At 39.2% G+C, this 13895-nt stretch overlaps 1 protein-coding gene across 8 annotated transcripts in view; it reads right to left on the bottom strand.

The window, feature by feature from the left end:
- bchs (WD repeat and FYVE domain containing 3 bchs) overlaps positions 1–13895 on the bottom strand; it is a 96194-nt gene that overhangs the window by 19565 nt on the left and 62734 nt on the right. For 6 of the 8 annotated variants that reach the window (XM_045744823.2, XM_045744822.2, XM_045744826.2 and 3 more), the window contains 7 exons: positions 13349–13542; positions 12779–13032; positions 11810–11908; positions 11095–11233; positions 4259–4438; positions 1594–1758; positions 621–774 (listed from right to left, as the gene is read on the bottom strand). In XM_045744823.2, the coding sequence (XP_045600779.1) occupies positions 621–774; positions 1594–1758; positions 4259–4438; positions 11095–11233; positions 11810–11908; positions 12779–13032; positions 13349–13542 (1185 nt within the window). The remainder of the gene's footprint in view (positions 1–620; positions 775–1593; positions 1759–4258; positions 4439–11094; positions 11234–11809; positions 11909–12778; positions 13033–13348; positions 13543–13895) is intronic. The other 2 variants (XM_045744824.2, XM_045744828.2) reach the window with 1 other exon arrangement.

The raw sequence follows: 13895 nt of genomic DNA, 5'->3' as shown, positions 1-13895 counted from the left end.
GTGATTACCTAGTCTACGAGGCTGTCTGTCTTCATAGCTTCCATGCTCACGTAGTCATCACTGCAACAAACTAATCAAGCTTCCTCTCGGAAGCTTCTTCTGTTATTCCAGCGACATATATGTGCTGGTTGGAGATTGAAGAATGATGGGCCTCTGATGCTTACATTGTGTTTTTTAATTGTGCTTATGGAACCCTGACTTTTTATTAGATTTTACACTTCTTAACACATCTCTCACTCCAGTATGTTGGAATTTTATTGTGGTACCCAGGTGGTGTTGGCTGTGGCACCCATGTGATGGCTGTGAAACTCCCAGATGGTACCTGGGAGTTAGGCAACTGTTGTGGGTTGCATCCTGGGAAAGAACAGTAGTAGACCTAGGGGGAACCTCAACAATGGGAATTATAACAATCAATAACTTGCCAGTAAAAACAAGATATATTTCTAAATTTAATCAGTACCATGTCATGCTTCAATTTTTTTTACACAAATTGGATTTTATCAACAAACAATATGTCAACCTGCAGAGATGAAAAAGAATTCCAAATTTCTACCTTATTCCAAATTTCTCCATTTGCCTCTATCCTCATAATCATCCGACTTTAAGGTGTCAAAACTTACCTAGATCAAACCTATTGGAGTTAAGAAGGAATTCTGGTAAATAGAAGAACTCTGGTATAAGTTCTTTAACGTCTGCCATATTGTTGCGTGAAGCAGAGTGCCACGCTTCCTTCATACTGTGGAACATTCTATCAGCCAAGTCAAAATGTCCACCCTGAAAATAATTAAAAAGCATAAATAAACAAAAAATACCTAAGAAAACTTTTAAAATTTTATGATCTCAATCTGTGAAGCTTAAGCCACCATCTTCTCCACTACAGAGTCTTCAACACCACTCTGCAACACCCCAACAAGTAAGGTGACCTGGGAGTGGGGTTCAGGAGTGGGGTTCAAAAGGTGTGTATGTAGCTGCTGCCTGGTTGTCAGCAGCTCAGGTATCAAAGCAAGCCAAATGGCAGCAAACCAAGGCACTCTTTTCTTGTGATGTCAATGGAGGATTTGAGAAGCATTTGAATTTTCTGAATGTAGTGTTGTTGGTAATTATGGGCTGGATATATCATTCTCTAGTAACTCCTCGGCACCACAATGACCCTATAGAACAGTCTGAAGAGTTCCCTGTGATCTGTAAAGTATACCACCTACCTGACCATGCATCATCCTGTTCTAAGGACACAGCGACCTTACCTACAGGAGCAGCCAGATGAAAAAGCCATAAAAATCTTGCAGATGACTATGGCAGTGGCTTTATTAGATTACTGTACTTTCATCTTAATCAGTCCTATAATAGTATAATTACAAATGGGAATATTTAGTCTCTTAATATTAAAGTTCTGTGACCCCTAAATTGCACTTAAATTAGAATGTCTTGGAATATTAAGCTTCATTAAAAATATAATACGGCATAGGACATATGATACTCAAAAGAAAAGGAAAGTCCTTCATTAAAATAATAACAGAACTTTTCACTGCATACTGATGCACTGGTAAGTTGAGTCTGAATTAAAGTACTGTACTGTAATTAAAATGCTCTTACTTGTAATCTGAGGAAATGTTGTGTGAAGGGCTCCATGCGAACAAGATATGATGAAACAATCATCGCCGAAGAGTAATGGGTACCATAGTGGTATGGTGGGGTTTCTCCCGAAGGGTCATCCCACTCTCGGTAACGTTTTGAAAACTGCTCTAGTCTATCTGGAGTCTGTTGACAAATAAAAATAAATAAAATAAATAAATAAATAAATAAATAGATAAATAAATAAATAAACACACAAGCTGAAAATGCAACGGACAAATACAAAAACACTGCCAAGTTCCATATCAATATGGCATTAGACCTTTACATCAGTGATTTCCAAAGAGTCACTTAAAATCTCATCTCATTTTGGTGGGGGCGCTCAGGAGCTTCCTGAGCTGTGTGCTGGTCCAGCAAATCCTTCAGGCCTCTAAGACCCACCCTTGCCCATTAGAAGGAGCTTGAGGTATTAAAGATAAACCCAAAATAAAGAAGAGACCCACCAGAAAGCATATTTGCAACAAAACAAGCATCTGAAGTCATTCAGGCATTTGCATGCAACGAGGCAAACAATCACTGCCACAGTATAAACACTGTAGCCATGATGCACATGTCCTCCACCAGGTGGCAGCCCAGGTCACTTGGGGCCCTCAGCCAGCTTGCTCCCTCGCTCACCAGCCAGGCTACAGTCTCAGAGGGTATACCTCTAACAGGACTCATCCTCTGCTTCACAATTAAGCCAACTGGAATTGGTTGTTCCTGGAATATTGAGCTAATGCTTTATTTTTCTCCTCTCCTTCAATATTGTGTTTTATGTCACATGCTGATTGTGATTTAGCTTAATATTTCTCACTGAATGAGGGGTCAGGGGTTATGTTCGTTGATAGTTGGCTTGTGGTTTTCATCCTTTGCTAGAAATAGCCACTCTGAGGTGTTTAGACTCCTCTTCGAGCCGATTCCTGTTCAACAGCTTAGCTTTCGGGTAGTGAACAGGACTTCGTTCTTCCCTGCGAGGCCTGTTGAGGAGGAGTATAGTACTTAGGCGTGCACTGTCAATTATACCATGCCTTGCTGCTTATGCATGTAGGAGTTTTGTGCTTTTACCAAGGGTTGCTTTTACCTTGAGTATCCAAGTGATTATCCAGTCCAGGGCTGCATACGCCTTTCCTCACCAGGTGTTCAAGGCTGGGATTCGGGCATTGTTCAGCCAAAATGTCTCCCTTACACCTGGCAGTCCTCCATGTCTAAGTGACACTCCTGGATGCTGGTTTCCCTTATTCATTTAGTCATATTTACATGCTCTGGTGGTTTGTTTTAGTTATGTTCTTGACTTTGCAGTTTCTCCTCAAGGGCCACTATTTTTCTACCTATAGATGCAGCAGAGCTGTCCACTTCCCACCCTCATGAGTTCCTGCTGGCCAATGCCATTTCCAACACCATCCTCCTGTTTTGGTAGTACTTATAGTAACGATGAGGACCATAGAACATAGACATGTACCAATGAACAGCACAATTAGAAAGTAGAAATCAGTACTATTGAATTTGGACAAACTGGAAGAGATTTTCTATTTATGTTGCAAAGACAAGCTAAATTAACCTAACCTTCATAGGCCTAATACATGATATCTGAAGCCTAATATAGTACACATTATGTGCTAATCTAAGCCTAGGAAAATTAAAGTTTGTTTTTTAGCTTCATTTTTTTGGATACTATAAAATTAATAGTACCATATTCTACTATCTAATTGCTTAGTATGTCAATTTTTTTACTATGATCCACATAATTACAAAAACTACTACGTATCTATACAGGAGGATGGGTGGGATTTCTTCTCCACTTTCATTCACAGCCCCAAGTTTAACTCGTGCACCTACACATGTGTAACAAGACCTAGAGGCCCTTGTTTTTGTGATATATCCCATGCTTAATTCCCCCTTCTCTTTTCTCTTTTGGTTTTGGACCTCTGGAGGGATGGTAGACTGCCCCTAGCCCTCTCCCCCCCTCAGAGAAGGGTGGGGTTCAGGGTCTTGTGGATTTGTTGGGGAGGCCATGAGTTTCCTCTACATCCTTCTGGGTGGACTTATTCTAGCTAGACTTGAGGGCATGTTCTCTTGGGAGGCTTATCTGGTCTTCTCTCTCTCTGGGGCTTACTCTGCCCCTACCCTTAGGAGCGTTCCAGGTCCCAAGTTCATGGCTCCATTTCCCCTGCGACAGGTTTCAGTAACCTGAAAACTTCAATAACTTTAAAACTTTGGAAACCTGCCAACTTTTTGTTACTGTTTGTATTGTTTTCCTTATTTATTTATCTAATTATTTGAAGGCGTGGCTTATTTTATTTCAGCTGGACTTTCTGGTTAGGTTTCATTGATTTTTTTGTTGCACTCTGAACCCCATTCTCCTCTCACCTTTCTGAGTGGACAAGATTTTCATCATTGTTTCCAGTAGGCTCCTGCACTTCTCAGAGGCATGGTACAGTCTGAAGGCTTACCATTACCAGCACTTAAGCTCAGAGTTGCTTTTGAGGGACTAACCAAAAAGATGCATTTCAGTACATTCATTGTTTGATTTGATTTTACACAAAATTTTCTCCGCTACATTTCTTTTTTAGTACAAATTATACATTAATTGTTTACATTCTTAAATTTAATATTTAAGACCCCTCATAATGGATAACATGACACTAACCTGAGCACCCATTGGTTTAGAGAGGTCTCTAAAAGTAGCAGAATTCGTCATGTCCAATTCTTCAGAGGTATAATCAGCTAATACCCAAGGGAAGATTGGATACTGCATCAGGTCATTGTAGGAACGTCCTGCTAAGGTGTTTAAGTGCATCAAATATTGGAAGTTGCTTATCTCGCCACGCTGAAATGCAAAAGACAAAAGGATTATATACAATAATAAAAATTGACACTCATGTAACAAGGTCATATTTTCAGACTCCCTTCTCTAGCCACAAACCAACAACAAATTAAAAAATTAAAAAATCTGCTATGTAATCCCAACATTACATTGACCACTACAGATTGGCAAGGCATAAAATAGACTGTGAACATGAGGTGAAGAAAACACTGAAGCACCACATTTTAATGTTTTAACACCAATGCTCCTTCATGAATAGTAGGGACTGGCAAGGCAGTGGGTCGTATATAGTGCCAACCAGCGGTGTCAGTGAGCTTAAACATGTATAACAATTGTTGTCAATGTCAAATAATCAACCATCATAAAGGCAAAAAAAAATTGACATATATAGGAAAATCATTACTGTTATGATGATAATTATAAAAGGTAATGAAAGCAAATTCTCTAAATCTGTTTCAAAATGAGCCAATAAATGAATATAGTTTAAATGAAGTTGACACGATGACCAGTACTGCACCTTTGCTCGACAAGAGTGGTGTTCACGTTGGTGGTATTGCCACCAACGTGGCAATATGAAGCTTATGTTCAAACACTTTGACCAATATCCAAGGAACTCTACCCTATGTACAATTACCCTGGCTAAGTAATTATCAATTAGTAATTATTATAAATACCAAAATTAAGAGCAGAGTAGAATGCAAATTCCTTGGCAAACACAGATGGGGCCTCGCGGCTGAGTGGACAGCGCTTGGGGTTCATAGTTTGAATGGCCCGGGTTCGATTCCCGGTGCTAAAACAAATGGGCAGATTTTCTTTAAACCTGATGCTCTGTTCACCTTGCAGTAAATAGGTACCTGGGAGTTAGACAGCTGCTATGGGCTGCTTCCCTGGGAATGTACTCACCTATTTGTGCTTGCGGGGGTTGAGCTCTAGCTCTTTGGTCTTGCCTCTTAACTGTCAATCTACTGGTGTACAGGTTCCTGAGCCTATTGGGCTCTATCATAACTACACTTGAAACTGTGAATGCAGTCAGCCTCCACCACATCACTGCCTAATACATTCCATTTGTCAACCACTCTGACACTAAAAAAATTCTTTCTAATATCTCTGTGGCTCATTTGGGCACTCAATTTCCATCTGTAACCCCTAGTGCGTGTGTCCCTTGTGTTAAATAGCCTGTCTTTATCTACCCTGTCAATTCCTCTGAGAATCTTGTACGTGGTGATCATGTCCCCCCTAACTCTTCTGTCTTCCAGTGACATGAGGTTTAATTCCTGTAGTCTCTCCTCGTAGGCCATACATACATACAATGTGTGTGTGTGTGCGTGCGTGCGTGCGTGTGTGTGTAATTACCTAAGTGTAATTACCTAAGTGTAGTTACAGGATGAGAGCTACGCTCGTGGTGTCCCGTCTTCCCAGCACTCTTTGTCATATAACGCTTTGAAACTACTGACGGTCTTGGCCTCCACCACCTTCTCACTTAACTTGTTCCAACCGTCTACCACTCTATTTGCGAAGGTGAATTTTCTTATATTTCTTCGGCATCTGTGTTTAGCTAGTTTAAATCTATGACCTCTTGTTCTTGAAATTCCAGGTCTCAGGAAGTCTTCCCTGTCGATTTTATCAATTCCTGTAACTATTTTGTATGTAGTGATCATATCACCTCTTTTTCTTCTGTCTTCTAGTTTTGGCATATTTAATGCTTCTAACCTCTCCTCGTAGCTCTTGCCCTTCAGTTCTGGGAGCCACTTAGTAGCATGTCTTTGCACCTTTTCCAGTTTGTTGATGTGCTTCTTAAGATATGGGCACCACACAACAGCTGCATATTCTAGCTTTGGCCTAACAAAAGTCATGAACAATTTCTTTAGTATATCGCCATCCATGTATTTAAATGCAATTCTGAAGTTAGAAAGCATAGCATAGGCTCCTTGCACAATATTCTTTATGTGGTCCTCAGGTGATAGTTTTCTATCTAGAACCACTCCTAGATCTCTTTCTTTATCAGAATTCTTTAAAGATTTCTCACATAATATATAGGTTGTGTGGGGTCTATGTTCTCCTATTCCACATTCCATAACATGACATTTATTAACATTAAATTCCATTTGCCAAGTGGTGCTCCATATACTTATTTTGTCCAGGTCTTCTTGAAGGGCATGACAGTCATCTAAATTTCTTATCCTTCCTATTATCTTAGCATCATCAGCAAACATGTTCATATAATTCTGTATACCAACTGGTAGATCATTTATGTACACAATAAACATCACTGGTGCAAGAACTGAACCCTGTGGTACTCCACTTGTGACATTTCTCCATTCTGATACATTGCCTCTGATTACTGCCCTCATTTTTCTATCAGTCAGAAAATTTTTCATCCATGATAGAAGCTTACCTGTCACCCCTCCAATATTTTCCAGTTTCCAGAACAACCTCTTATGTGGAACTCTGTCGAAAGCCTTTTTTAGGTCCAGATAGATGCAGTCAACCCAACCATCTCTTTCCTGTAATATCTCTGTGGCTCGATCATAGAAACTGAGTAAATTCGATACACAGGATCTTCCAGATCGAAAACCATACTGTCTGTCTGATATTATATCATTTCTCTCGGTGTTCTACCCATTTAGTTTTGATTAGTTTTTCCAATACTTTCACTATTACACTTGTCAATGATACAGGTCTATAATTGAGGGGGTCTTCCCTGCTGCCACTTTTGTAGATTGGAACTATGTTAGCCTGTTTCCACCCGTCTGCTACGATTCCTGTACACAGGGATGCCTGAAAGATCAGGTGAAGTGGAATGCTGAGCTCAGATGCACATTCTCTCAGAACCCATGGTGAAACGCCATCTGGGCCAGCTGCTTTGTTCTTACCGAGCTCCTTGAGCATTTTTTCCACTTCGTCTCTAGACACCTCTATGTGTTCTATGTTGTTCTCTGGAATTCTTATTGTATCTGGTTCCCTAAAGATTTCATTTTGTACAAACACACTTTGGAACTTTTCGTTTAGTGTTTCACACATTTCCTTTTCATCTTCCGTGAATCTATTTCCCATTTTCAACCTCTGAATATTATCCTTTACCTGCAATTTGTTGTTTATGAATTTATAGAATAGACCTGGTTCTGTTTTACATTTGTCCGCAATCCCTTTTTCAAAATTTCTTTCTGCCTCTCTCCTCACTGCCGTGTAGTTGTTTCTCGCATCTTTGTATCGCTGGTATGTTTGGGGGTTCGGCCTCTTCCTGTATTGATTCCATTTTTGTGTCTTTCGGTCTCTAGCCCTCTCGCAATTTCTATTGAACCAATCCTGTTTCCTAGTTCTGCATCTCTGTTTTGGTATAAATTTTTTTGTGCCTTTATCATATATTTCACAAAACTTGCCATACATCTCATTCACTTCCTTGCCTAGCATCAAGTCTGTCCAATTATACTCACTAAAAAAATTTCTAAGGTCACCATAATGTCCTCTCCTGAAGTCTGGTTTTTCAACTGCTTCAACCTCCTTATTTTCTTCCAGCTTATAACGCATTGCATACTTTATTCCCAAAAAGACATGGTCACTTTTACCCAAGGGAGGAAGGTACTGAATGTCAAATATCTCTTCCTCCTTCCTGGTAAATATCAAATCTAGCATGGAGGGAACGTCCCCTTCCCTCATCCTCGTAGCTTGTTTAACATGTTGATACAAGAATGTTTCCAGGATGAGGTCTACAAATTTACAGGTCCAAAAATCTTCTGTTTTAGCTTCATATGCTTCCCAGTCTATGGATTTCAAGTTGAAGTCACCGACTATCAACAGTCGTGATCTATCGTTATCCGCTCTCGCTATAATCTCTCTCATTATTGTTATAAGACCTTCACGTTTACTATCTAGCTCCTCCTTTGACCATGTGCTGCTTGGCGGTGGACTATATGCATTTATCATCATTAGTTTATCATCCTCATAGCAGATCTCTAGTGCTATTATGTCAACTTCTTGTGGATTGGCAGTCATTATTTCCTTCACCTTTAGGTGTTCTTTTACCAGCACAGCAACGCCACCGCCTTTCCTAATTTTTCTGTCCCGTCTCCAAATTGAGTAGCCCCTTGGGAATATGACCTCATTTAAAATAACATCTTCAAGTTTTGTCTCCGTGAGTGCAACAATGTCTGGTGTCTGCAGCTGTATTACATCACTTAACTCCAGTATCTTCGATCTCACTCCATCTATGTTGGTGTATGCAATCTTCAGGAACTTGTTCCCCCTCTCCTTATTCTTCACTCCCCCTCTCTCTATTGATTTTGTTGGTTTGCCTTTATGTACCACTTTACTGGTTTGCCTACCCCTATCACTTTGTAGAAAAAAGAATTTATTTCTTCTTCATTCCTGTGTGTGTGTGTGTGTGTGTGTGTGTGTGTGTGTGTGTGTGTGTGTGTGCGTGCGTGCGTGTGTGTGTGTGTTAGAAAGAAATATATGTAGTAGACATAGGAGGAAAAATAGATTGGCTAGAAATAGCTAAATACAGTAGCTCGATTCTGCATACACAAAGAGTAAATACAGACAAGAAATGGAACTGCAACTGTCCCCCCAAAAAAATTCTTATGTGATAAAAGTTGAGTTGTCAGTATGGTATTATTAATACATAGGAAAGTTCAAGATAATTGTTTATATGAAATGTAAGCTGCAGTTAATAATTAACATACAGTATATAAAACTACAAATATTTAAAGATAATCATAAAACTAATATACGTGGTTTTAAGTAGGCAGATTATAATAAAATATTTAAAGAGTTAAAAGTAGGTAACAATTTCCTTATTTAGATTGAAGACTGCATGGAGATTTATGCTCTCTGATGTGGGGGAGTGTTGTATGGATAGATAGAATGATGGATAGACAGAACGATAGGGATTAGATATACTATATTTGTTAGAATTCATAGTACGTATACTGTTAGAAAAAGCCCTCAACCTTTCTCTCAATGACTCACAGTGGAAACCAGCCTCCCTTCCAGTCAGACTCGGGGGCCTCAGCGTTCGCACAGCGACACAAATTGCTGTACCAGCGTTCCTGTCCTCTTCAGTGGCACCTGACAACCTGGTGAAGGAAATCCTACCCGATTACCTACATCAACAGGCAGGGGGTACACGATCCCAGCTTTATACACTGCACCACCAAACAGATCTCTTTCGCAGGACCAGCACTCCAACCACCACCTTCTAAAGCCCACAAACAATCCAGCTGGGATGGCCCCATTGTAGACCAAGCAGATGCAACATGCCTAGAAGCTGCAACACCACTACATGACACTGCTCAACTTAAGAGCCGTACCAGCTCCACATGCAGGTGACTTCCTATTAGCAACCCCTAATGTCAGCAACTGGCACGCGTCTCACACCGCAGGCCCTCCGAATTGCCGAGGCTCTCTGCCTTGCTGCCCCAATCCACATTGAATATAGGTGTATTTGCAGCAAGACAGTGCTCTGCAGCTCTGACAAGTCTGTTGGTCGCCCAGATGGGATGACATTGAACCCCTAGAAGAATGGTAGACAGTTGGTGTGGGACTACACGTGTCTCAACTTTAGCCAATACCTATGTTAACTTCAGTGGTGCACATCTGGATGGCGCTGCCACTCACAGGAAAGCAGCCAAGTCTCGTAAATACATAGATTTGGATCACCACATATACTGTCAAAGCATTATATGACAAAGAGTGCTGGGGAGATGGGACACTATGAGCATAGCTCTAATCCTGTAACTACACTTAGGTAATTACATGACCCTTATTACAGTAACCATCTTCACTTCATACAACCAGGTAAACCATCATCACTGCAACCATCTTTACCACTGTAACCATCTTAATAATAAGGTAGAAAATAATATGTTGGATGAATCTTATTGAGGATGGAGTCTGGTATATAGTAAATTTGGAATTAATTTAAGTTTTTAACCACACCCAAACACATCTGACCCTGACTTCCCTATGACAGTCCCAAACACCCACCAGTCACCCTGTAAAGTTTGGTGAGGGTAGCCCAAATCACCTGGCATCCAACCTTGCATACACAGACAGTCTATTTTATAGACAGAGATTAGTGAATAATACAGTAGTGTTATCAGGACAGATCAAGGTATCTAGAAGTGGTTTTTAGGGAGTATGCCAACTGGGTACATCTTGTATATATGTTAGTTTTAGTACCATATATGCCTACGATGTAATATAATGTATGTACCCATTGTCATAAACGTTAATACTATTAGAATTATTATATTTAGCAAACACCTGCCACCTGATTTGTCTCGGTTTTCCTTTTCTTAGCAAAGTCATTGACTAATTGGACTTTCTTATGAACAACTCACTTGTTAAACATAATTATAGTACTGGTCATGGAAGCAACTTATGTGAAGTTAAATTAGCTACATAGGTCTACAGTATATGCTTTAATAGCCATCTGAGAAAATGTTAGTCACAATAAATATTTACTCATACCAACATTAGTCAAACAACTTGATGATTGGCGATAATCTCGCTTAGTACCAAACTCTTATTTGTAATTGTAATTCGGTTCTATTGGCACACTGCTCTCGATTCAATGTAAGATCTCTGTGCATCTATTGTGTGTTATTCTTGGAGAGTATGCAAAATCAAACCGACCGTCTATAAGCATTTGTACTTACCACCCATCTATGAGTAACAGATGTTTCGCCAATTATGGAAGAAAAGAGTCCGCCAGCCTGTTCCACACTTGCTGACCGTCTCTGACCTTCTACAGACTGCTGGGCATTATCTGCTAACCCCGTGCACACCATCAACAGCCTAAAGGAAATTATATCCCATAACTACTTTGGAAAATGTAATTACTACAAGACTCATCAATCAATACATAATGCCACGATCCTTAGCGTGTGATCGTGGCAATGGTGCAGCACTCTTGTATACTCACAAATGATACAATATGGTTTATTCAATGAAGACAAGGGTTTACACAAAGATCATCTGATTATACAAATTCCAGAAACAAAGAGCAAATGTCTTTAAATTACATTTCCTATGAAGATTAATAAATAGTGTCATCAGTCACTGGTCTCATTACCAATATCACCAATCTTCTTAAGCTCTTGAAGCTTTGTTTCAAGCCAATTCTCTTCTACTGAAGATGATCTTTTACTGGCTTGGAAAAAAATTTGGTTTATTCATTAATTATCATATGCAGCCAGCTCAAAATGCATGTCACCCCTTGCATAGACTATAATGCTGAGACGAACTTCTAATACCCATTGCGCAATAACCATCATCATTTAATGTTAAGCTTGCGAACTATTATTACTATAAAAGATAACCTCAATTGAATCGTATCCTAACATCAAAATAGAAGTCATTAGCAATACACACCTTTGATATGTTTTATTGCGTAGTTTTCTGGGTAATGCAAGTAGATAATTTCTCCCATCAGAAGAGAAGATCTCTAAAGCAATGGGCTGTAGCAAATATCTGAAATAAACATAATAGTTTATGCAATTAATTTTGTTGCTAAAAAGCATCACTTAAATTATATGGCATTTTGATTAAATAACTCTACTATATCATTAATGCCAAATGCCAAGGTAAGAAATTACAAAGAATATACATTCTTGCATTTTCATTCTAGCACTACAATAGCATTGTTCCCCATCATTCTTGAATGATTGACACCGTGGTGTTCTTGCCATTTGCGATTGATTTAATGTGCCTCTTAATATTCAAGGTTCCGATATATTCTATTTGGATGTCATTTGGCACTAGAGACTTCTGGCAATTGTTTGCCATATTGGGAAAATTTGGCATCATTTCATGTGCATCACTGACCATTTACTGATGCCTGTGCATACTGACACAATCCAATATTTCAATGACTTTCATGGACAAGAAAGATATTTGTGATAAGGAGAAATGTATTACAAATAGTTTACTTGAAAATTAATTTTCAGAATACAACATCACAGCCAAACTAAAATTATTAGCATTTTTTTTCTTTTCCCGATGTCAGACTTAAATGTTTTATAATATAAAAAGGGGAAAGATTTTTAGAATTTCTTTATGTGCACCTAGAAAAGGACCTAAAAACTGTGAGCAGTTTTTAGGTCAACAACAACACTTTCCAAATTCTGACAATTTATTTTAATACTGTACAATACTGTATATGATATTTACCATTAGACATACACCACTTACAGTATGCACACAAAAATACATTTACACACACACATATGGCATAATAACTGCAGTTTACATACTGAGAGCTCTCTTCCTTCATTATCTTAAGTTGCTGTACTACTGCCTGTGAGAGAGATTTTCATACAAGATTAGGAATCTAACACTTACCTTCTCTGATGCACTTCTCGAATTTCATCATAGTGAAACTTGGAGCACGCATGATGTTCATGACTAGTACCAGGACTAGTAGAAGGTACGATGGGCTCGTGAGACCCCTCAGGTAGTGACGCAATATCCCGGATCTCACGAGATTTGAGCAAAGTGAAACCATCAACAATGTAGAAGTGTTCCCGCCCAAACAGTAACAGGCCCTCTACAGTATCTAAGCCCTGTATTCTTGCACACCGGAACATATGGCTAATCTGAGAAAAACAATAAATATTATTTCCAACAAGTTTTAAAACCAATTTACTATTTTATGCTAAATACCAAATTTTTTCTGACAAATACTGCACAGAAAAAACATATTGCAATGTGTTTGCAATAACATATTATATTGCAATTAAATTTATCCATGTGAAGCAACAATATGGCCCGAGAGGCAAATAGGAAAATTTCCCAACTGTGAAAAAATTAAGAATGAGATAAGATCAATTGTCATTAAACTAGTGCAAGTAAGAAAAATCGCACACAAACATTATCTTCCACAAAATACTTTTTGTTCAAAATGTTGCTCACCTTTTCTCCATAGTCTAATAACCTAAGCAATGTCTGATTATCAGGATTCTGTGTGTCATCTGTGGGTGCATTGGTGTCTTGGCCAACCAAGTCACCAATGTCCAGCCCCTCGTTGTCATCCTCTGTCTCCGAGGCTGTGCGGTTGTTAAGGCCACCATTCTTCAGTAAAGCTCCCTGCAATCCTTCCATATCTACTTCAACACAGAAGTAAAAATAATTACTGTCATAAATCAAACATTCTAAGCAAAGGCCTCTCGGATGTTCCTGTAGCCAACTCCTATATGGTTCTCCCTACAATCATATCACATACAGAATCAGGCTCCTGAAATTACTATCTCCATCATAACAGAAATTCTTCAAAGTGGTTCTGTCATGTTTGTAGGAAAAGGGAGATAGTGGTAAAGAATGAAAGCTGCAATGGCAGCTTTCATTCGTTGCCTTCTACAAGAGTATACTTCTCTGCTTAGTTTTTAGTAGTTTCGACCAAGCAGTAGGCTGTTCAAAGTCTCATGGGTTTGTCCTCTGTAAAAGCCTCATGTTAGTGGGT

This window comes from Procambarus clarkii, chromosome 8, assembly GCF_040958095.1.
Source record: "Procambarus clarkii isolate CNS0578487 chromosome 8, FALCON_Pclarkii_2.0, whole genome shotgun sequence".
Lineage (NCBI taxonomy): Eukaryota > Metazoa > Arthropoda > Malacostraca > Decapoda > Cambaridae > Procambarus > Procambarus clarkii.
This window is presented reverse-complemented; position numbering and strand designations above follow the sequence as displayed.